This window comes from Mobula hypostoma, chromosome 7, assembly GCF_963921235.1.
Source record: "Mobula hypostoma chromosome 7, sMobHyp1.1, whole genome shotgun sequence".
Classification (NCBI taxonomy): Eukaryota; Metazoa; Chordata; class Chondrichthyes; order Myliobatiformes; family Myliobatidae; genus Mobula; species Mobula hypostoma.
Genome location: NC_086103.1, coordinates 117,040,852 through 117,065,603, shown reverse-complemented (window position 1 = coordinate 117,065,603; position 24,752 = coordinate 117,040,852). Strand labels below are relative to the sequence as shown.

Genomic DNA, 24,752 nt, shown 5'->3' with positions numbered 1-24,752 from the left:
TTCCAAATTCATTTACTAATTTCAATAAACTAGGAATAGATTCTTCAGGATTTGAAACATAAACTAAGAGATCATCAGCATAAAGGGAAATCTTTTGAATACTCCCATTTAAGGAAATTTCTTGAATATCCTTAGCTTCACGAAATGCAATAGCCAAAGGTTCCAGCACCAAATTAAATAACAAAGGACTTAACGGACATCCTTGTCTCGTACCTCGCGAAAGTTGAAAAAGGGGGATCTACGGTTATTAGTAATCACAGTGGCAATAGGGCTTTTATATATCATTCTAAAATTAGTACCAAAGCTAAATTTCTGTAAAACGTTAAATAAATATTTCCATTCAACTCTATCAGATGCCTTTTCAGTATCAAGAGAAACAACACATTGGGGAGTTTTCGAGGGGGATGAGTATATAACATTTAACAGTCTCCGAGTGTTAAAAAAGTAATGGCCTTTTATAAAACTTGTTTGGTCCTGAGAAATAATTTTAGCTAGAATATTCTCCAACTGATTAGCCATTAATTTTGAAAGAATTTTGGAATCTACATTTAATAATGAGATAGGTCTATATGAAGCATAATCCGTAGGGTCTTTATCTTTCTTAAAAATTAAAGAAATAGAAGCTTCATAAAATGTAGAAAGTAACTCTCCTAACAAAAAGGAATCTTTAAGCATTTCCAACATACAAGGAGTAAGCAAATTTTCAAATTTTTTTATAAAATCCTACAGAAAAACCATCTAGTCCAGGAGCTTTACCAGATTGCATTGATACTCTTTCAGTAAAAGGAGTATCAAGAATTTGTTGATCTTCAACAGACATTCCAGGAAAATCAATCTTTTGTAAAAAGGCATTCATTTTAGAAGGGTCAGCTGGAAACAGATTTATAGAGTTCACTGTAATAGTCCTGAAAAATGTTATTAATATCTTCATATTTACTCGCTAAACAACCATCTCCCTTACGATTTTTTAAAATTTGTCTTTTAGCTCTAACTGCTTTTAGTTGGGATGCTAGTAGCTTATTACTTTTATCTTCAAATTCCCCCCCTCCCCTTTACAAAGAAAACACATGACTCTGAGATAAGAAAGCCCAGCAGAGAAGCAGAAAAAGGATGTTTATAGTTAATCATTGAAAATAAACTAGGGAATGCAAAACCAGTCTCCAGAAGCATCAAAACAACACTATTCAACCTAAACAATACAATCCCTAACAAAAATAAGGCACCATTATTCCTTTAGCTTATTACCCAACTTTGACAAAGGAAACTAAAGCTAATTATCTATTCTAAATACTCTCCACTATATAAGAAATAGTCTATATAAACTATGAAAGCTATCACTTAATTAATAAAAGAAAAGGAAGAAAGAAGCAGATAATCAAACCAGTTAATAATCTGTCCACTGTGTTAGTTCACTCCAAATACCAAAGAGACTTCAAAAAAGTCATTCATTAGTCAAACCAAGAAGTTCACCTCTTCTTTAAATAGTTCATCGATCAAAGGAAATCGTCAGTATATGAAAAATCTTCAAAGCCTGTTTTCTTTCAGAAAATTATTCAGCACACCAAAGATCCTTCATGCGACAGCCAACTCCACGGTAGAGTTAAAGTCCAATGCTGCTTGGGAATCCGAAAACACACGAGGTGTAGAATCTTTAGGAAATAATTTTAATCTAGGGGGGTAGCAAAGCAATGGAAAAAGTCCCTTTGCATAAGCAATTTTCATAGTTGGGACAAATTTGATCCACTGTTCCATAATTTCCCGTGGATAGTCTTCGTAATAACGGATCTCGGAACCGTTAAATTTAAAAACTCTGTTTCCTTGCACATTTTATGATTTGGTCTTTAACTTTAAAGCAAAGAAAGTTGACCAAAATTGGCCGAGGTTTACCTGAAATCTGAGGATTTGAAATGAAAATTCTATGAGCTCTTTCAATATCGGGAGGTTGAGGTAGAATATCTGGAAACAAAGATTGAAACAAATTGGCAAAATAGCCCAATAAATTCCCACTCCCAGAACCTTCCTTCAGTCCAATAATTCGAATATTATTCCGACGAGACTTTGCCTCTAAATTGACAACTTTACGTTGAGCCTGTTCCAAGCGGGTTGAAATATCCACAATCTGACGTTTCGATTCTTTAAACTCAGTATTCAAGGAAATAATATTTTCCTCAAGAGTCTGAAAACTCTGTTGGAACGACTTCAACTCAGAAGTGTTATTGTCTATTTTGTTGTTGAGAGCCATCAACACGTGTTCCAAACACTCAGCCCAGACAGGCATATCTTCTGATTTTTCTTTCAAAGTTTTTCCCTTTCCATTGCTGGATTCAAAAGGCTGCTTTCCATTTCGTAAAGGATATGACATGATGACAACTATTTCCCTCTAAGATCTGAGAAATAAAAGTTAAAAATTCAAGGTTTAAACCGGGGAAAAGGAGGAATTAAAGGCAGCCGCAAAATTTATGTATTACTCCATCGAGCTGCAGGCAGAAGTCCGTGAAGACAGACTCACAGAGGCGCCCAGAAGATCACAGAATGCCCTCCAGAGGTTGGATGTGAATTGAGAGCCCCTGTCTGACACAACATCTACAGGTAAACCATGCAATTTAAAAACATGCAGTACTAGTAATTCGGCTGTTTCTTTGGCAGATGGGAGTTTAGGTAAAGGAATGAAGTGTACAGATTTGGAGAAACGATCAACAACTGTGAGAATGGTGGTGTTACCATCTGATGGGGGAAGACCAGTGACAAAATCCAGGGCAATGTGGGACCAGGGTCTCTTGGGGATAGACAGGGGTTGTAACAGACCAGTGGGAGACCGGTTAGAGTTCTTGCCTTGAGCACAGACCAAGCAGGCCTAGACAAAGTTGCGGATGTCACCTCCCATGGAAGGCCGCCAGAACCGCTGACTGATGGAGGCCTGAGTACACTTGGTTCCGGGGTGACAGGATAACTGGGAAGAATGACCCCACTGCAATACCTGTGAGCAGACAGAGTTGGGAACATAAACACAGTTCGGGGGGATTTGACTAGGGGCTGCCTCGCTCTGTTGAGCAGCTTGCACAATGGATTCAATGTCCCATTGCGCTGCACCCATGAGACAGTGAGCAGGGAGGATGACATCGGGGACCTCAGGGGTCTCAGAGGAAGGAAATCTTTGAGAGAGGGCATCAGGTTTTCCATTCTTGGAACCGGGGTGGAAGGACAGAGTAAAATTGAATCTTAAGAAAAACAGGGACCAACAAGCTTGACGGGAGTTGTGACGCTTAGCTGTACGGATATATTCCAGATTCTTGTGATCAGTCCAGACTAAAAATAGCACCTTGGCTCCCTCCAGCCTATGCCTCCACTCCTCCAGAGCTAGCTTCACAGCCAGCAGCTCCCAGTTTCCAACATAATAATTCCACTCCAGGGAGTGAGGCGGTGAGAGAAGGCGCAGACGTGTACCTTCTCATTCTCGGCCAAGTGCTGAGAGAGAACAGCTCCTACGCCGGTGTCAGACACATCCACCCCCACAATGAACTGCTGGTTGGTGTTGGGTTGAATCAGGATGGGGACAGAGGTGAAATGTTCCTTCAGGTCAGAGAATGCTTTTTCAGCAGCAGTGGACCAGAAGAATCTGACACCCCTAGCAGTGAGTGGTGCAGCCAGTGTACTGTAATTTCTGATGAAGTGGCGATAGACGTTAGTGAAGCCCAAGAAGCGTTGCAACTCTCAACGAGTCGAGGGTTGGGACCATTTGACCACCTCCTTGACCTTCTGTTGGTCCATCTGAATGGAACTGCCTGAAATTACATACCCCAGGAAGGAGATGGTATTGTGATGAAACTCACATTTCTCAGCCTTCACAAAGTTGGAGAACTCTGCGGACGTGACCTGTGTGTTCAGCAAGGGACTTGGAGAAAAAAAATCAAAATGTCGTCGAGATACACAAAAACAAATTGGTTCAGCATGTCCCTGAGAACATCATTTACCAGGGCTTGGAAGACAGCAGGGGCACTGGTGAGACTGAATGGCATGACCAGATACTCGTAATGGCCTGAGGTGGTGTTGAAGGCTGCCTTCCACTCGTCCCCTTCACAGATGCGGACAAGATGGTAGGCATTACGGAGATCAAGCTTGGTGAAAACGGAGGCTCCTTGCAGCAGTTCAAATGCCGAGGTCATGAGTAGAAGAGGGCAATGGTTCCTAACAGTGACTTCATTCAGTCCATGGTAATCAATGCATGGACGCAAGGAGCTGTCTTTCTTTTCAACAAAGAAAAAAAACTGGCCCCAGTAGGGGAAGAAGACGGCTGAATGATGCCTGCAGCCAGAGACTCTTGAATATACTTACTTATGGCTTCTGTTTCAGGTACGGACAGGGAATACAGGCGGCCCCTTGGGGGAGATGTGCCAGGGAAGAGGTCAATGGCGTAATCATATGGATGATGAGGCAGTAGGGAAGTGGCCTGGGAATTGCTGAACACCACCTTGAGGTTCACATATTCAGGAGGGATGGCACTAAGGTCCAGAAATTCCTCGGGAGGATCTGGGCTTGGAGACAAGGGGATCTGAGCATGGCGGAGGCAGTGGGAGTGACAGAACGGGCTCCAGCCTACAATCTTGCGACTGAGCTAGTCAGGGTGGGGGTTGTGTTTAACTAACCAGGGATGGCCCAGGACAATAGGAATTTGAGGAGAGTCAATAACATAAAGGGTTAACTATTCATGACAGTTGCCGGATAAACAGACTCACTGGGGCAGTGACATGGGTGATGTTAGTCAGTCTCTGACTGTTCAAGGCGTTGGCCACCAATGTTAACTGGAGAGCACATGTGGTTAACCCCCTCTGGGCAGCCAAGCCGGAATCGATAAAACATCCCTCTATGCACCAGAATCAACAAAGACAGAGACTGCTCGCTGTTGGATGCCCCACTCCAGAGAAGCAGGTAAGAAAGTGAATGGCGTCGAGGAGGGCTAGACAGGGGTCACACTCACCAGTACTCCTCATCCTACTGGTGAGCACTCGGCTTTTACTGGGCTGGTGGAGATGAAGTGGTCTGGTTGGCCACAGTACAGACAGGAATGGGTGCTGATTCTCCCTTGTCTTTCAGTCAGCATCAGGAGGGTACAGTTAACCTTCATAGCTTCAGGCTCTGGAACGGAATTGTAGATGGGGAAAAACGGCAGGGCAATGTAGACTGACGAGGAGCTTGGAATTCACCCAGTGCCCCCAGGGACCCTCTGGAACCCCTCCCTCTACAGCACTACTGAAAGCAAACATCAATACGGATGGCCAAATCCTCCAGGGCTTCAAAGGTGGCAGGAAGGTCCTGGGTGACCAGCTCATCTTTGATGTCTTCAGAGAGGCCACTCAGGAAGGTGTCGTACTGTGCCTCCGAGTTCCAGCTGCTGGTGGTGGCTAGGGTCCGGAACTCTATGGCATAATCTGACACAGATCTGCGCCCCTGGAGCACGTGCAGCATTTCACAGGCAGCTTCTCTTCCATGCTTGGAGTGATCAAATACCATATAACCATATAACAATTACAGCACGGAAACAGGCCATCTTAGCCCTTCTAGTCCATGTCGAACGCTTACTCTCACCTAGTCCCACTGACCTGCACTCAGCCCATAACCTTGCATTCCTTTCCTGTCCATATACCTATCCAATTTTTCTTTAAATGACAAGATTGAACCTGCCTCTACCACTTCTAACGGAAGCTCGTTCCACATAGCCACCACTCTCTGAGTAAAGAAGTTCCCCCTCGTGCTACCCCTAAACTTTTGCCCCAACTCTCAACTCATGTCCTCATGTTTGAATCTCCCCTACTTTCAATGAAAAAAGCCTATCCACGTCAACTCTATCTAGCCCCCTCATAATTTTAAATACCTCTATCAAGTCCCCCCTCAACCGTCTATGCTCCAAATAATAAAGACCTAACTTGTTCAACCTTTCTCTATAACTCCGGTGCTGAAACCCAGGTAACATTCTAGTAAATCTTCTCTGTACTCTCTCTATTTTGTTGACATCTTTCTTATAATTTGGTGACCAGAACTGTACAGAATACTCCAAATTTGGCCTTACCAATGCTTTGTACAATTTTAACATTACATCCCAACTCCTATACTCAATGCCTCGATTTATAAAGGCCAGCATACCAAAAGCTTTCTTCATCACCCTGTCCACATGAGATTCCATCTTCAGGGAACTATGCACCATTATTCCTAGATCACTCTGTTCTACAGCATTCTTCAATGCCCTACCATTTACCATGTATGTCCTATTTTGATTAGTCCTTCCAAAATGTAGCACCTCACATTTATCAGCATTAAACTCCATCTGCCATCTTTCAGCCCACTCTTCTAACTGGCCTAAACCTCTCTGCAAGCTTTGAAAACTTGCTTCATTATCCACAACGCCACCTGTCTTAGTATCATCTGCATACTTACTAATCCAATTTACCACCCCATCATCCAGATCATTAATGTATATGACAAACAACATTAGACCCAGTACAGAGCCCTGAGGCACACCACTAGTCACCAGCCTCCAACCTGACAAACAGTTATCCACCACTACCCTCTGGCGTCTCCCATCCAGCCACTGTTGAATCCATTTTACTACTTCAATATTAATACCTAACGATTGAACCTTCCTAACTAACCTTCCGTGTGGAACTTTGTCAAAGGCCTTACTGAAGTCCTTATAGACAACATCCACCGCTTTACCCTCGTCAACTTTCCTAGTAACCTCTTCAAAAAATTCAATAAGATTTGTCAAACACGACCTTCCACGCACAAATCCATTTTGACTGTTCCTAACCAGACCCTGTCTATCCAGATAATCATATATACCATCTCTAAGAATACTTTCCATTAATTTACCCACCACTGACATCAAACTTACAGGCCGATAATTGCTAGGTTTTTAAACAATGGAACAACATGAGCAATACGCCAACTCTCTGGCACCATCCCCGTTTCTAATGACATTTGAAATATTTCTGTCAGAGCCCCTGCTATTTCTACACTAACTTCCCCCAAGGTCCTAGGGAATATCCTGTCAGGACCTAGAGACTTATCCACTTTTATATTCCTTAAAAGCGCCAGTACTTCCTCTTCTTTAATCATCATAGTTTCCATAACTTCCCTGCTTGTTTCCCTTACCTTCAATATTCTTCTCCTTAGTGAATACCGAAGAAATTGTTCAAAATCTCCCCCATCTCTTTTGGCTCCACACATAGCTGTCCACTCTGATTCTCTAAAGGACCGATTTTATCCCTCACTATCCTTTTGCTATTTATATAACTGTAGAAACCCTTTGGATTTATTTTCACCTTACCTGTCAAAGCAACCTCGCATCTTCTTTTAGCTTTTCTGATTTCTTTCTTGAGATTCTTTTTACATTCTTTATATTCCTCGAGCACCTCATTTACTCCATGCTGCCTATATTTATTGCAGATCTCTCTCTTTTTCTGAACCAAGTTTCCAATATCCCTTCAAAACCATGGCTCTCTCAAACTTTTAACCTTTCCTTTCAACTTAACAGGAACATACTTTTCTGACCTCCTCAGAAAATGACTGAAAACTACTGCAGAAAGGGGAGCCTACCTCCCAGATGGCTGCTCCCCATTCTCTCACCTGACTAGAGTGATGATGTAGGCTACTTTGGCTTGATCAGATAGAAATGTTGTTGGTTGCCATTCAAAAATGAGAAAGAAAAGGAGTGGCAGGTACCAGGCTCACCTAAGTACTTTTCTGGAGGAGGCAGGTGGGGCTCTTGGACAGGAGGAGCATGCGAGGACGTGGAGGGCAGCTGGAGTGATTTAGCCTGGGCCCCAAGATCGGCTACATCAGCAGAAAGTGACTCCGCTGCCCTGAACGCAGACTCTAGCTGGTTCTGGAGTCTCACCAACATCAATCCCTGTTGTTCCAAGATAGCTCTCAGACGACTGGGGAATGCTGGATCCATTCTGGCCAGATTGTACTGTCAAGTTGCTGCAGCAGGGATCTAATCACAGACCCAGTACTGTGCCACAGTGATATTAATTGAGTAACAAATCCCAAGGTGCAAACAAAGTTGGTGTCAAAGTTCAGGCAAAGATCAAAACATCCAGAGAATTCCAAAATTGGGAAACAAGCAGAGTCAATATTCAGACAGACAGAGTACAGATACTGGAAAGGCTCTGGAAAATTCACTGGCACAATCTGTCTGTATCTTGTTTTACAGCGGTTGGCATCCAGCTTAATGGTGCATTACCACCTGGCACAATCTGGAGAAAACACAGGACTGAAATACACTGAGCAATAAACAGAGAGGCAGATGATAGGTGGAGCACAATGAGACCCAGGTGGCAGCAATACAGGTAATAATGAGAAACAGATGAGAGATGGAGTACTCAGTAATACAGGGGCCGGAGCAGAGTAGAGCAGGAGTGGGGACAGGAGCATATGGCAATACAAAACCACAGACTGACAGCTAGGGGGAAAACACAGAAAGATAGAGTTCAACTGGAGGTACTGACAGGATTTCAATTTGCAAAGGGATTGGGAAAATCAGCTAGGTGTTGGATTGCAAAAGAGGGAATTTCTTGAATGCATATGAGATGGTTTTTTAGAGCAGCTTGTATTTGAAACTACTTGGAGAAAGTATGTCTTGAGCTAGCCTTTCTCTGAGGATGCTCAATTTGAGAGGGAGAAGCATAAGTCACTTGCATTAGTATCACAGTGGAATAAAGTGCATTATAGAGGCATGAGAGAGGAGCTTGCCCAGGTGGATTGGAAGAGGATACTGGTGGAGGTGGCGACAGAGCCGAGATGGCTGAAGTTTCTAGGAATAGTTCACAAGGCGCAGGATAGATGTGTCACACAGAAGAAGTTGTTCTCAAATGGCATAGGTAGGCAACCTGGCTGACAAAGGAGGTTAAGCACTGCATAAAAGCCAAGGAAAGGGCATATAGGATAGCAAAAGTGAGTGGGAAGTTGGAAGATTGGGAAGATTTTAAAATCAAACAAAACCAACTAAAATATCTATAAAAAGGGAAAAGATGAAATATGAGGGCAAACTAGCCAATATTATAAAGTAGGATACTAAAGACAGTCTGGAGACAGCTTATTCACTGATGTCTACTATAAGCCTACTGACTCTCACAGCTATCTGGACTATTCCTCTTCTCACCCTGTCTCTTGCAAAAACGCCATCCCCTTCTCGCAATTCCTCCGTCTCCGCCGCATCTGTTCTCAGGATGAGGCTTTTCATTCTAGGACGAGGGAGATGTCTCCCTTTTTTAAAGAAAGGGGCTTCCCTTCCTCTGCTATCAACTCTGCTCTTAAACGCATCTCCCCCATTTCACGTACATCTGCTCTCACTCCATCCTCCCGCCACCCCACTAGGAATAGGGTTCCCCTAGTCCTCACTTACCACCCCACCAGCCTCCGGGTCCAACATATTATTCCCCGTAACTTCCGCCACCTCCAACGGGATCCCACCACTAAGCACATCTTTCCCTCCCCCCCCTGCATTCCGCAGGGATCGCTCCCTACGCAACTCCCTTGTCCATTCGTCCCCCCCATCCCTCCCCTCTGATCTCCCTCCTGGCACTTATCCGTGTAAGCGGAACAAGTGCTACACCTGCCCTTACACTTCCTCCCTTACCACCATTCAGGGCCCCAAACAGTCCTTCCAGGTGAGGCAACACTTCACCTGTGAGTCGACTGGGGTGATATACTGTGTCCGATGCTCCCGATGTGGCCTTTTATATATTGGCGAGACCCGACGCAGACTGGGAGACCGCTTTGCTGAACATCTACGCTCTGTCCGCCAGAGAAAGCAGGATCTCCCAGTGGCCACACATTTTCATTCCACATCCCATTCCCATTCTGACATGTCTATCCACGGCCTCCTCTACTGTAAAGATGAAGCCACACTCAGGTTGGAGGAACAACACCTTATATTCCGTCTGGGTAGCCTCCAACCTGATGGCATGAACATCGACTTCTCTAACTTCCGCTAAGGCCCCACCTCCCCCTCGTACCCCATCTGTTACTTATTTTTATGCACACATTCTTTCTCTCACTCTCCTTTTTCTCCCTCTGTCCCTCTGAATATACCTCTTGCCCATCCTCTGGGTCCCCTCCCCCCCATTGTCTTTCTTCCCGGACCTCCTGTCCCATGATCCTCTCGTATCCCCTTGTGCCTATCACCTGTCCAGCTCTTGGCTCTATCCCTCCCCTTCCTGTCTTCTCCTATCATTTTGGATCTCCCCCTCCCCCTCCAACTTTCAAATCCCTTACTCACTCTTCCTTCAGTTAGTCCTGACGAAGGGTCTCGGCCTGAAACGTCGACTGCACCTCTTCCTACAGATGCTGCCTGGCCTGCTGCGTTCACCAGCAACTTTGATGTGTGATACTAAAAACTTTTTCAGTTAGATAAAGAGTAAAAGTGAGGTGAGAGTTGATGTTGGACCACTGGAAAACAATGCTGCTGTGGTAGTATTCCGGAACAAAGAAATGGCAGATGAACTTAATGGGTATTTTGCACTCGTCTTCACTGTGGAAGATGCTAGCAGTGTTCCAGAGGACAGTGAGGGTCAGGGAACAAGAGTGAGTGCCATTGCTATTAGAAAGGAAAAAGTGCTAAGCAAACTCAAATGTCTTAAGGTGGATGAGTCACTTGGACCAGATGGACTACATCCCAGATTCTTGAGTGAGTTTGCTGAAGAGATAATGGAGGCAATAGTCATGATCTTTCGAGAATCACTTGACTCTGGAATGATCCCAGAGGGCTGGAAGATTGCAAATGTCACTCCACTCTTTAAGAAGGGAGGAAGGTAAAAGAAAGGAAATTATAAGCCAGTTAGCCTGACCTCAGTGGTTTGGAAAGTGTTGGAGTCTATTATTAAGGATGAAGTTTCAGGGAACTTGGAGACTAATGATAAAATAAGTCTAAGTCAGCATGGTTTTTGTAAAGGGAAATATTGCCTAACAAATCTGTTAGAGTTCCTTGAGAAAGTAACAAGCAGGGTGCACAAAGGAGAGCCAGTGATGTCATTTACTTGGATTTTCAGAAGTTCTTTGACAAGGCGGTACATATAAGGCTGCTTAACAAGATAAAATCCTATGGTGTTAGAGGAAAGATGCTGGCATGGATAGAGGAATGGCTGATAGGCAGGAGGCAGCAAGTGGGAATAAAGGGGTCTATGCTGGTTGGCTGCCAGTGACTAGTGTTCCTCTGGTGTTCCTCTGAGGTCAGTATTGGGATCGCTACTTTTCACATTGTTTGTCAGTGATTTGGATAATGGAATTGATGACTTTGTGGCAAAGTTTGCAGATGATACAAAGATAGGTGGAAGGGTAGGTAGTGCTTTGGAAGCCATGCGATTGTATCAGGACTTAAGATAAATTAGAAGAATGGGCAAAAAAGTGGCTGATGGAATACAGTGTTGGGAAATGTGTGATAATGCATTTTGGTTAAACGAAAACTATAGTGCGGACTATTATATAAATGGGGAGTAAATTCAAACATCAGAGGTGCAGAGGGATTTAGGGGTCCTCGCGCAAGACTCCCAGAAGGTTAATTTACAGGTTGAGTCTGTGGTAAAGAAGGCAAATGCAGTGTTGGCATTCATTTCAAGGGGAACAGAATATAAAAGGAAGGAGATAATGCTGAAGCTTTATAAAACACGAGTCAGGCCGCACTTGGAGTATTGCCAACAGTTTTGGGCCCCATATCTCAGAAAGGATGTGCTGTCATTAGAGAGTCCAGAGGAGGTTCACAAGAATGATTCCCTGAATGAAGGAGTGAGCATATAAGGAGCATTTGGCAGCTTTGGGCCTGTACTCACTGGAATTTAGAAGAATGCAGGGGGCTCTCATTGAAACCTACCGAATGTTGAAAGGACTTGATAAAGTTGATGTGAAGAGGATGTTTCCTCTGGTGGGGGTATCCAGAACTAGAGGGCACAGCCTCAAAACTGATGGGTGACCTTTTAGAACGGAAGTAAGGAGGAATTTTTTTTAGCCAGAGAGTGATTAATCAGTGGAATGCTCCGCTACAGACTGTGGTGGAGGCCAAGTCTGTGGTTATATTTAAGCCGGAAGTTGATAGATTCCTGATCGGTCAGGGCATCAAAAGATATGGCGAGAAGGCAGGTGTATGGGATCAGCTATAATGGAATGGCGGAGTGAATTGGATGGGCTGAATGGCCTAATTCTGCTCCTATGTTTTATGGTCTCATGGACGTTGCAGAGAGTTCAAAGGACGTTCACAAAAATGATTCCAGTATTGGAAGGCTTATCATATGAGGAGCATTTGATGGCTGTGGGCCTGTATTCACTGGAATTCAGAAGAATCACAGGGTATCTCATTGAAGCCTATCAAATGGTGAAAGGCCTCAATAGGGTGGATGTGGAGAGGATGTTTCCAGTGCGGGGGAGTCTTAAGCCCACAGCCTCAGAGTGGAGGGATATTTAGAATAGAGATTAGGAGGAATTTCTTTACTCAGAGAGTGGTGAGTCTCTGGAATTCATTGCCACAGGTGGCTGTGGAGGCTAGGTCATTGGGCATATTTAAGGCAGAGGCTTATAATTTATTGATTAGTCAGAGCATGAAGGGATACAGAGACTGGGGCTGTGACGAAAATGGATCAGACATGATGAAATGGCAGAGCAGACTTGATGGGCCAAATGGCTTAATTCTGCTCCAATATCTTAATGTCTTATGGACTTATGATAAGGTAGTCACTTGACCTCACAACCTACCTTGATATAACCTTGCATCTTATCTACCTGTACTGCATTTTCTCTGTAATTGTAACACTGTCTTTTGCATTCTGTTGTTGTTTTACCTCGTGTTACCTCTGTGCATTGCTATAAGGAATTGATCTGTATGAATGGTATTCAAAACAAGGTTTTCACTGTACATGTGATAATAATAAATCAACTAACCGATTGTTGGCATGATGGCCAAGGACCTCTTGGTATTTCTGATCCAGGGATTTTACTGAAGCATGCCACAAGTATTCTCCATTTGTGGTATTGAGATTCCATCCTCCTTGTTCTTCAAAAGAACACATGAAAAGCAGGAGTTACTCAGCAACATCTTGAGCATATTTTGCGTTTAATAGCAACGTGACCATTCAACGTATCCACTTTTAAAATGAAAAACAAAGAACTGGAAAAGCGACACCCAAGAATGGTGTTTCCCATTTTGGAGAAAGCAAGTTTATTGCATAGACCTTTCTGACGAATTGAAGTGCTTAATATTTGATTGTCAATCCACAGATCTGTTTAGAATGGAATTGTTACTTTACCGTCATACTGCGGGAATGTTGCACTGTCATGTCAGTGGGAGTACCAATGCTTCAAATATTCCCAAGGCACCTTATGCACGAGCAGGGTATTAGCCAAGGTGTCCAAACTGCTCCTTCGAACAACATTAATAAAGGACATTTTAAATAATTAGCAACCAACAGTCTGCAGGAGGAACTTAGCGGGTTGGGCAGCAGGGTGAAGAAGGATCTGACGTTACGGGTCGAAATCCAATATTCACAATTTCTTTCCCCTGCAGACCCGCTGAATTCCTTCAGCAGTTTCTTCTCTCAAATTCCAGCATCAGCCATCTCTTGAGTCGTCACTTAATATTGTCTATGCTGTATACAATTTCACCAACAATAGCTGTAAGAGGTTTTGGGAAGACCCAAACAGGGCTGTGGAATACACATCAGTCTCCCCTTCCATGCAAAGTGCTGTAGGGTGAGTTGCTGAATGACTGCTTCATCTTCCGCCGCTGACCGACTGCCTGTTCCCCGCTGGTGGCCGTCATTAGGACAGCGCCACCCCTCTGGAGGACCGGCTCCCGGAGGCTGCGCATGGCCTGACTGACTAGCGCTTGGTGCGAGAGCCGAATCCGCGGAGAATGGCGGCCGGCCCCCCTGTCACCATCAGTATTGAGGCGACCTGTGAGAATCAGGTGCAGGAAGTTGCTCTCGATGGCACGGAGGCATATGTGCAACCGCTCTCCATGTCGGAGAATCTGGCCAAGCTGGCGCAGAAAATCGACTTTAACCGGAGCGACTCGGAGGGAGAAGAGGCCGAGGCCCAGGGCGGGGAAGAGTGGGCGCAGCGGCAGCAGGACAGCGACGATGAGGAGGGTAAGCCGACGGCCCGGTGGTGGCGGGTTGGGAGAGGGTAGTAGAGCCCTCCCGTTATTCTCAGTCTCACAGTGGGTGCGGTGACCCAGAGCAGACAGCAGCAATGTCTGTGGGCAAACTTAGCCGCCGCTGTCTGCCTCGAATCGTGTAAATAACACAAGGCGTGGGTCTCCGGGGCAGTGTGCTGCTCTGTGCCTACAGTAATCACTTTGTGACCTTGGAGCTACAAACGTAAGTTCTAAAGCTACTTAGAAGTTTCCTTCCACGATCTGCCGAAGAGCTCTTTCCAAAGAGTATCGGTTGTTTTAATCAGCGACATTTGTGGAAAGAGAAATAAATCAACATTGTGGGTCGGCAATATTTTCTCAAAACTGTGTGGGGGAGGGGTGAGAGAGGAGAGTTTACAACAGTTTTCAAAGCAGAACCGGGGGGGGGGGAGTAAGTTATGTTATATAACCCCAAAGGCTAAGGTGGTAAGTTGCGTGAGTACTATAGCAGTTCATTCTCAATTTTGTTATTGTTTTGCCTCAGTGTAGGTTAGTCCATGTGACAATAATAAACCAATTTGTTGTTAACGAGACGTCTTAAAGAAATAGATTGAGAGGGAAGTAAGTGTGATAATGTGAGAAGGGAGCAGTTTACCTGAAGTTGGAAATTTTGCTGAGGTTGCAAAGCGCTTGGGCAGAAGGTAAGATGCTCTTCCAGTGGGTTTGCACAGATGGGTTGAATGGGATTGGGATTAAAAATTAAAGTGGCATCCAACAGGAAGTTTGGGATCATGCAGTGTTAATAAGTGTATGGTCATGCACTTTGGTGGAAGAAATGAAAGGGTTGACTGTTTTTCTAAGTGGAGAGAAAATTCAAAAATCTGAGGCGCCAAGGATCTTGGGAGTCCTTGTGCAGGATTCCCTAAGGTAAATTTTCAGGTTGAATGGGCGGTGAGGAAAGCAAATCTGATGTTAGAATTCATTTCAAGAGGACTAGAATATAAAAGCAAGGATGTAATGTTGAGGCTTTATAAAGCACTGGGTGAGGCCTCACTTGGAATATTGGGAGCAGTGTTGGGCCCCTTATCTTAGAAAGGATGTGCTGAAACTGGAGAGGGTTCAAAGGAGGTTCACAAAAATGATTCCAGGTTTGAACAGGTCCTATGCAGAGCGTTGGATGGCTCTGGGCCTGTATTCATTGGAATTCAAAGTAATGAGGGGTGACCTAATTGAAACCTGTTGAATGCTGAAAGATAGAGTGGATGTGGAGAGAATGTTTCTAATGCTGGGAGAGTCTAGAACCAGAGGACACAGCCTCAGGATGGGGGATGTCCTTTTAGAATGGAGATGAGGAATTTCTTTAGCCAGAGAATGGCGAATATGTGGAATTCATTGCCACAGGTGGCTTTGGAGGCCAAGTCTTTACGTATATTTAAGGCAGAGGTTGATAGATTCTTGATTGGTCAAGACATGAGGGGATACAGGGGGACGCCAGGAGATTGAGGCTGAGTGGAAAAAATGACATGATGAAATGGCCGAGCAGACTCGATGGGCCAAGTGGTCTAATTCTGCTATATCTTATGGTCTTGAGCCCACTAACCAAGCATAGGTACTCTGCAGATCTCCATTTGGTTTCTCCAATGTAGAAAATACCACACTGAATGCAGTAAACTGGTGGGTGAAGTATAGGTGAATCACTGTTTCTCTTGGAATAATTGTTTTGGTCCTTCGGTGGGAAGTGAAGAGAAAAATGAACGTGTGTAGTAAACCACACGAGACTGAGGATGCTGGAATCTGGAGCAAAATGCAAACTGTTAGGGGAGCTCAGCAGCTCGAGCATCTATTGGGGAAGAGGTAATGGGATGGGAGAATTGTCACCCTTCATCAAGATTGAGACTCTAGTGGGAAGATAGCTGGTATAGCGAGAGAGGGAGAAGGTTGAAGCAGTTACTGGTGGGCTGTGGACTGATGATGAGTTAGGGAACAGGCAGGTGGGTGATAGGTGGAAGCAAACAAAAGGGAAAAATGCAGATGGGGCCAGGTGGGGAGGAAAGGTGACTCGAAGGGTCTACTCCATGCTGTATTGCTAAATAAATAAAATAAAGCTGGAGGCAGGTGGTGGATGATGAGCAGGGATACAAAGCTTACACAAGCTGGAATCTGATCAGTAAGGAAGGTGATAATGGAGATAGGAAGGGCAGATGGAACCAGGTGAGGGGAGAAGATTCGATGAATGAAATGTGTTGGTAGTAACTGCATGGAACCAGGAGAGGAAAGGAGACAAAAGTGGGTGATCAGTTCTGAAAAGGGGGGGAGAGAAAGAGATGAAAAAGGGAACAAAATTGGGAGGATCAGAAGAAGAAAGAGGGGAACACAGGAGATGAAGTTTACCTAAGTTCAAAAATTAAGTGTTTATACCGTAGGATTGGGCAGAATATGAGGTGATGTTCTAGTTTGCATTGGGCCTTATTTAGCAGTGGAGGTGTCCGAGGGTGGACCAGATTGAGGTAGGAAAACAGATGGATTTGTTTTAAGGTAAGGAACAGAAGCTGGGAAGATTTTTTTCATCTAGAAGGTGGCTGGAATGTACTATATAAGGAGGTGGTGGAGGCAGTGATTCTCACATCTTTTAATGGGTGAGCACTTGCAAAAAATTTCAACAAGATCTTGTCTAATGCTTTTGTAGTGGGTGATGTTGAAGCCTCCTTTGAGAAGTAAATGAACCAGTAATTTGAAATGTCATTGGGAAAATGTCAGCTGTGATCTGACTTTATGTGTAAACTGGGGAATATGAAGGAGAGTAAAGTTAGGCTAAATTTTACCCACTGAAGGAAAGTACCAGAAGACTGAATGTCCACATGTCCTTTCTGTGCTAAAGCATTCTGTTATCTTGGGCAAACAACAGGAATTCTGCAGATGCTGGAAATTCAAGCAACACACATCAAAGTTGCTGGTGAACGCAGCAGGCCAAGCAGCATTTGTAGGAAGAGGTGCAGTCGACGTTTCAGGCCGAGACTCTTCGTCAGGACTAACTGAAGGAAGAGTGAGTAAGGGATTTGAAAGTTGGAGGGGGAGGGGGAGATCCAAAATGATAGGAGAAGACAGGAGGGGGAGGGATAGAGCCAAGAGCTGGACAGGTGATAGGCAAAAGGGGATACGAGAGGATCATGGGACAGGAGGTCCGGGAAGAAAGACGGGGGGGGGGGACGACCCAGAGGATGGGCAAGAGGTATATTCAGAGGGACAGAGGGAGAAAAAGGAGAGTGAGAGAAAGAATGTGTGCATAAAAATGAGTAACGGATGGGGTACGAGGGGGAGGTGGGGCCTTAGCGGAAGTTAGAGAAGTCGATGTTCATGCCATCAGGTTGGAGGCTACCCAGACGGAATATAAGGTGTTGTTCCTCCAACCTGAGTGTGGCTTCATCTTTACAGTAGAGGAGGCCGTGGATAGACATGTCAGAATGGGAATGGGATGTGGAATTAAAATGTGTGGCCACTGGGAGATCCTGCTTTCTCTGGCGGACAGAGCGTAGATGTTCAGCAAAGCGGTCTCCCAGTCTGCGTCGGGTCTCGCCAATATATAAAAGGCCACATCGGGAGCACCGGCTGCAGTATATCACCCCAGTCGACTCACAGGTGAAGTGTTGCCTCACCTAGAAGGACTGTTTGGGGACTGGCACTTATCCGTGTAAGCGGAACAAGTGCTACCACATGCCCTTACACTTCCTCCCTTACCACCATTCAGGGCCCCAGACAGTCCTTCCAGGTGAGGCAACACTTCACCTGTGAGTCGACTGGGGTGATATAGTGCGTCCGGTGCTCCCGATGTGGCCTTTTATATTGGCGAGACCCGACGCAGACTGGGAGACCGCTTTGCTGAACATCTACGCTCTGTCCGCCAGAGAAAGCAGGATCTCCCAGTGGCCACACATTTTAATTCCACATCCCATTCCCATTCTGACATGTCTATCCACGGCCTCCTCTACTGTAAAGATGAAGCCACACTCAGGTTGGAGGAACAACACCTTATATTCCGTCTGGGTAGCCTCCAACCTGATGGCATGAACATCGACTTCTCTAACTTCCGCTAAGGCCCCACCTCCCCCTCATACCCCATCTGTTACTCATTTTTATGCACACATTCTTTCTCTCACTCTCCTTTTCCTCCCTCTGTCCCTCTGAATATGCCTCCTGCCCATCCTCTGGGTTCCCCCCCCCCCCGTCTTTCTTCCCGGACCTCCTGTCCCATGATCCTCTCGTATCCCCTTTTGCCTATCACCTATCCAGCTCTCGGCTCTATCCCTCCCCCTCCAGTCTTCTCCTATCATTTTGGATCTCCCCCTTCCCCTCCAGCTTTCAAATCCCTTACTCACTCTTCCTTCAGTTAGTCCTGACGAAGGGTCTTGGCCTGAAACGTCGACTGCACCTCTTCCTACAGATGCTGCTTGGCCTGCTGCGTTCACCAGCAACTTTGACCTGTTATCTTGGGTATTGCTTTCATCGCAGTAGTAATATTTTAGCAGAACATTATTTCTTCGTGTTCTCATACAATAATTCAAACACACGAAACTGGTGATTTATTTCAGTGTAACACACAGAATGTGGGAGGAGCTCAGCAGGTCAGGCAGCATCTGTGGAGAGGAATAAACAGCCAATGTTTGGGCAGAGACCCTTCATCAGGACTGGAAAGGAAGGCGGGGGGTAAGGAGTACAAATGGTGATTGGTGTAGCCAGGTGGGTTGGGAGGGGGGTTCTTGGGAGAGCTGAAGTAAGAAGCTAGAATGTGTTTGGTGGAAAAGGTAAAGAGCTGAAGAAGGAGGAATTTGATAGTAGTGGAGAGTGGACCATGGGTGAAAGGGAAGGAGTAGGAGGTGCACCAGAGGGAGGTGATGGGCAGTTAAGGAGAAGACGAGGTAAGAGGGCAGGAGAATGGGGAATGGAAAAAGAGAGAAGGAGAGAGGGAAACATTTCCAGAAGTTGGAGGATACTCATATGGAATATGAGGTGAGAGTGGCCTCATCGTGACAGTAGATGAGGCCATGGACCGACAAGTTGGAATGGGAATAGGAATAGGAGATGGAATAGGAGTGGTTTGCCGCTCGGAATGCCTGTCTGTTGTGGATGGAGCAAAATTGATCAACAAAGCGGTCCCCCAGTCTGCGCTGGGTCTCATTGACATCGGGGAGGCTGCACTGGAAGCACCAGGTGATCCTGAAAGACTCACAAGTTAAGTGTTCCCTCACCTGGAAGGACTATTTGTATTTATGATTTAGTTCAATGTAGTGAGTGTTGTGTCAAACTTGATTGGTGAAGTAGTGAAAGGAGCTATAAATGCAAGATCTTCCTTTTGATTTTGTTTTATTTTATTTTACTTATTTTTAGCAATGCTGAAGTTTCAGCCCTCTTTGTGGCCATGGGATACAGTTAGAAATAACTTGAGGAGCACGCTGACAGAAATGTGTGTACTTTATGATGTGCTTAATGTCCTCAAGGAGAAGAAGTATATGACCTTGGACCCAGTCTCTCAGGAGTCACCGCCTTCCAAACAGGTATTCACACTTTATAATGCCTCAAAATTACATCAGTCTCTCACTCCATAGTGAAATATTTTAGTTATGGATCACAAATTAATGAAAATACTTTAGTCTGCTGCCTTTAATGTATAATGCCATGATAAGAAGTTACTGCAGCAAAAATAATTTTAATTGAAGCATATTAGATTATTGATTTGCTGAAAATGTTAAGTTTTTATTTTTAAGTACATTTGTCTTCATTGTTAGGAATAGCTATACCTTTTTAATCTCAGTTGGCTATCTTTTAGTAGGAATACAGTGGATTCTGATTAATTGGGACACACTGGTACCAGTACATTTTGGCCCACTTATTGGGCTACCCCAAATAGTGAAAGTTTCATGGAAATAGCTTAAAAGGTATGAAAAAAGACAAACTACTGTTTAACTGAGTAACAGATTATGTATTGAAATGAAATACAGAATAAATTAGAACACTGCCAACACTGCTAGAGTACGATGAAAAGGTTTATTGGTTCCTAATAGTCATCAATGTAGGAATTCATCCGGTGTACTTTGCTGGGTTCTTTTGATTGTCTATAAGCTAACAAGATCAGTGCAGATAATGGACTGTTTTCATAAAATGCTTTTGATGATCGCATCTTCCAAATCTTCATTTTCATCGTAACATTCAAGGTGATTGTCGATGCCTTTAACTTCTCTGCAGTTTCTAACTTGTTGAAGTAGTGAAATTGTTTCATTTTCACTCCCGGCTGTTTCTGGCATCTGCAAGCCTAAATACTTGAAACCGCAGTGAGCAAAAACAGTCTGAATTGTCTTACTGCTTATTTCTCACCAGCTATCAGTGACAGAAATCATTGATTTTTGAACGCAAAATCTTCAAACTGATGCTGTTTAAAAACTGTTCCCTCTAAGCACAGTGTAGAGTTTGTAATAGCCACACAAGTGCATGTGACTGATGCTGGTTAGAAACTGTTTGATAACAGTCTCCTTTCCCAGTTACGTTCCATGGTGTCCCAAATAAATGAAGGGAATCCGGCAATGTTCTTGACTAGTTTTTGTTCTTTAAGAGTCGTCCCAAATAAGCAGCTGCTCAGATTAACCAATGGCCCAATTAACCGGAATCCACTGTATTTCAACATTTGAAATAGTACACATGTTCTGGGGGTTTGACTGGGGTTACTGTAATGTGGAACAAAAAAACACGAACTGCTGAAGAAGCTTAACTGGTCAAACTGTTACTATGGGGGGGTAAGGAATTGATTTTTTTTGAGGGGGCGTGGTTGAGGCCCAGTATCAGGACTGTGAAATGTTTTGAGGTTTCATTTGAAGAACTAGTTCTAATAAAAGAGCTTTCCTCATGCCTGCATGTTGATCAGCTATTGTTTTATTTTTCTTCAGGGTTTACAACTGTGTGGGAAGAAAAAATCTCTGGCAGGAGCTGCTCAGATTCTCTTGAAAGGAGCAGAAAGATTAAATAAGTCGGTTGCAGAAAACCTGGAACATAAACATCAAAGAGACTTCAATTCAGAACTCCTCAGACTACGACAACACTGGAAACTAAGAAAAGTGGGTGACAAGATCCTTGGGGATTTGAGTTATAGAAGTGCAGGTATGTGGTGTCACAATGCTTAATTTTATGTGTGTCTAAAAATATTCTAAGCTCAGTAATTAAGTACATTCATTCACAATCTTCTGAAGTAGGGAATTCCTAAAGTACTCAGTTTCTGAGTTAAGAAATTTCTGATGTTAGTTTTAAATGCCAACACCAAAACCTCAACCTGCTCCCCTACATCAAGATGTTGCAGTTTGAAGAAATCATTGTTTAGTAGTAACTTCCAATCCTTTTAAGATTGCCTTGTATTCTTTTAAACTTTGGAGCCAGTGTCTGTAACAGCAGCAGATATGAGAAGGAGTCTGTAGAGAATCCCCCCCCCCCACCCCCCAGTACGTCAGCGGTCAGCGGCACAGCAGATTCAAACCCCTGGGAGTGCATATCACTCACAACCTCCTGTGGTCTCAGAACACATCCTACACAGTCAAGAAAGCTCACAAATGACTCTACTTTCTGAGAAGTCTGAAGAGAGCTGAACTTCACACATCCATACTCGTGTCATTCTACAGATGTGCAGTAGAGAGCATCCTAGCAAGCTGCATCTCTGCTTGGTATGGAAAGTGCACTGCAGCGGAAGGGTTCTACAGTAGGTATTTAAAACTGCCCAACCTATCACTGGCACCAGTCTACCTGCCATCATGTACACAGAAAGGTGCCAGAAAAGGGCCAGTAACATGATGAAGGATCCCACACACCCTGCTTGTGGATTGTTTGTCCCACTCCCATCAGAGAAGAGGTTATGGAGCATCCATGCCAGGATCATCAGACTCAAAAAAATTTACTTTCCCCAAGCAGTAAGACTGATCAATACCTTCATCTACTAACTCGACCACGACTTTAATATCTCCTGTCAGTCACCTTATGTATAACCTAGTGTCTCCCCCATTTCACGTACATCTGCTCTCACTCCATCCTCCCACCACCCCACTAGGAATAGGGTTCCCCTGGTCCTCACCTACCACCCCACCAGCCTCCGGGTCCAACATATTATTCTCCGTAACTTCCGCCACCTCCAACGGGATCCCACCACTAAGCACATCTTTCCCTCCCCCCCCATCTCTCTGCATTCCACAGGGATCGCTCCCTACACAACTCCCTTGTCCATTCGTCCCCCCCATCCCTCCCCACTGATCTCCCTCCTGGCACTTATCCGTGTAAGCGGAACAAGTGCTACACATGCCCTTACACTTCCTCCCTTACCACCATTCAGGGCCCCAAACAGTCCTTCCAGGTGAGGCATCACTTCACCTGTGAGTCGACTGAGGTGATATACTGCGTCAGGTGCTCCCGATGTGGCCTTTTATATATTGGCGAGACCCGACGCAGACTGGGAGACCGCTTTGCTGAACATCTATGCTCTGTCCGCCAGAGAAAGCAGGATCTCCCAGTGGCCACACATTTTAATTCCACATCCCATTCCCATTCTGACATGTCTATCCACGGCCTCCTCTACTGTAAAGATGAAGCCACACTCAGGTTGGAGGAACAACACCTTATATTCTGTCTGGGTAGCCTCCAACCTGATGGCATGAACATCGACTTCTCTAACTTCCGCTAAGGCCCCACCTCCCCCTCGTACCCCATTTGTTACTCATTTTAATGCACACATTCTTTCTCTCACTCTCCTTTTCCTCCCTCTGTCCCTCTGAATATACCTCTTGCCCATCCTCTGGGTCACCCCCCCCCCTTGTCTTTCTTCCCGGACCTCCTGTCCCATGATCCTCTCGTATCCCCTTTTGCCTATCACCTGTCCAGCTCTTGGCTCTATCCCTCCCCCTCCTGTCTTCTCCTATCACTTTGGATCTCCCCCTCCCCCTCCAACTTTCAAATCCCTTACTCACTCTTCCTTCAGTTAGTCCTGACGAAGGGTCTCGGCCTGAAACGTCGACTGCACCTCTTCCTACAGATGCTGCTTGGCCTGCTGCGTTCACCAGCAACTTTGATGTATGTTGCTTATGTATATAGACTTACTGAGTTTATTATTATTACGTTCATTACTTTTTGTGCTTTTTGTGCTGCATCGGATCCGGAGTAACATTTATTTCATTCTCCTTACACCTGTGTACAAGAAATGACAGTAACCAATCTTGAATATCTCATTCTTGCTTGATTCTTCCTGGTATGTAAGTTGTCATCCACTGGGTGTACATTATCTCATCTCCTCTGCAAAGACATCCCTACTTGGATATAGAGATAAATTGACACCATTATTGCTAGTGTTACCAAAGTCTGATTTTAATTGCATAAAGATCCCTTACTTGTGCACTCTCGTCTCCTTGCAATTAATATACTATGCTTTATTATTTGCTTGTGTAATTAAATCTTTGTTTCATGAAGCAGTGTGCGAAGTTCCAGCTATAAATCAGCATTTACTTCCCAGTATTTAAAGTACATTGTTTTATTACTTGTATTTACCAGAGAAAGTTACCACATATTTCCATCTGCCATTTTCTTTGCTATTCATTTATCGGTATCTTCTTCACGCCTTGTTTTTCCAATTAATGTTTTATTGTCAGCAAACAGTTGCATGTGAAGCTCAATCTTTTGACCTATTTCATTAATATGGATTGTAAATAGCTGCGAGATTGGTACTGATTGTTGCATCTTGCATGCATAATAAGAAGCAGTTATCTAAGTTCTTTAATATTTGAATTAATTTTATTTGAACATTATATTACCTTTCATTCTAACTTTAATTTATTAATTTTCTTTCTCCTACCTAATGTTATGCCTGACATCCAGTAGTATTAGTTGGGTAACACTAGTTTACAAAAAAAAGCGCTGTTCATCTTGACAAGAGAATATTTCAGTTTCTGATCTGTATGCTTAAAATTTTAGAAATAATGGATATTTCCCATGAAGGATAGTAAAACATACTTCCATTAAACAATTTTTTCCCCACAGGATCCCTTTTTCCTCATCATGGGACATTTGAAGTAATAAAGAATACTGATCTGGATTTAGATAAGAAAATTCCAGATGATTATTGTCCTCTTGATATATTGATTCCTAGTGATTTGGAGGGATCAGCACATATTAAGGTAATTATTAACTCATGAATAATGTTTGGTGATCTGTAGTCATTTTGCCTGCCTTCTTCTCACTCCCCCCAAACCCCGCAAGTTGGGAGGATGTCTTGCCTCAAGTTCCATTCTCCTGGCCACTTTTGGAGAGGCTTATTGAGACTCTTCACTCTTAATATTTCCTGATCTTTCAGGGTTTGTTTTCATTCCAAATACTCCCTGCTTTCTCTTATGTTGCACTGCACTGATGTCTCAATACCTATTTTGGCTCCTTTCTTGCTGAAATCCTCAGGTCTACTTTTTGAACACCAAATTTTGTTAATCTAGACTCCTATCCAAAACTCTGCTACAATTTTCATATATCTCAATTTAAAATACTCCTGTTCAAATTGCTTTATTATTATTACTTGTATTTTCTTGTACTACAAATACATTTGAAACTACTTGTAATCCTGCTTTAAATATTA

At 44.1% G+C, this 24,752-nt stretch overlaps 1 protein-coding gene and 1 long non-coding RNA gene across 3 annotated transcripts in view; one reads left to right on the top strand and one right to left on the bottom strand.

Moving 5' to 3' along the window:
* Positions 1-502: 502 nt before the first annotated feature.
* Positions 503-13,697, bottom strand: LOC134349481 (uncharacterized). Its single transcript, XR_010018684.1, has 3 exons — positions 13,290-13,697; positions 12,925-13,036; positions 503-2,387 (listed from the first exon to the last, which is right to left on the bottom strand). It is a non-coding gene; the product is annotated as an uncharacterized LOC134349481 (long non-coding RNA).
* med17 (mediator complex subunit 17) overlaps positions 8,275-24,752 on the top strand; it is a 40,034-nt gene continuing 23,556 nt past the window's right edge. The window contains exons 1-4 of one of the 2 annotated variants that reach the window (XM_063053852.1): positions 8,275-8,345; positions 19,499-19,665; positions 21,049-21,259; positions 24,167-24,303. In XM_063053852.1, the coding sequence (XP_062909922.1) occupies positions 19,501-19,665; positions 21,049-21,259; positions 24,167-24,303 (513 nt within the window). In that variant the 5' untranslated portion in view covers positions 8,275-8,345; positions 19,499-19,500. Of the gene's footprint in view, positions 8,346-13,842; positions 14,130-19,498; positions 19,666-21,048; positions 21,260-24,166; positions 24,304-24,752 lie in introns of those variants that run through there. The other variant, XM_063053851.1, reaches the window with a different exon arrangement.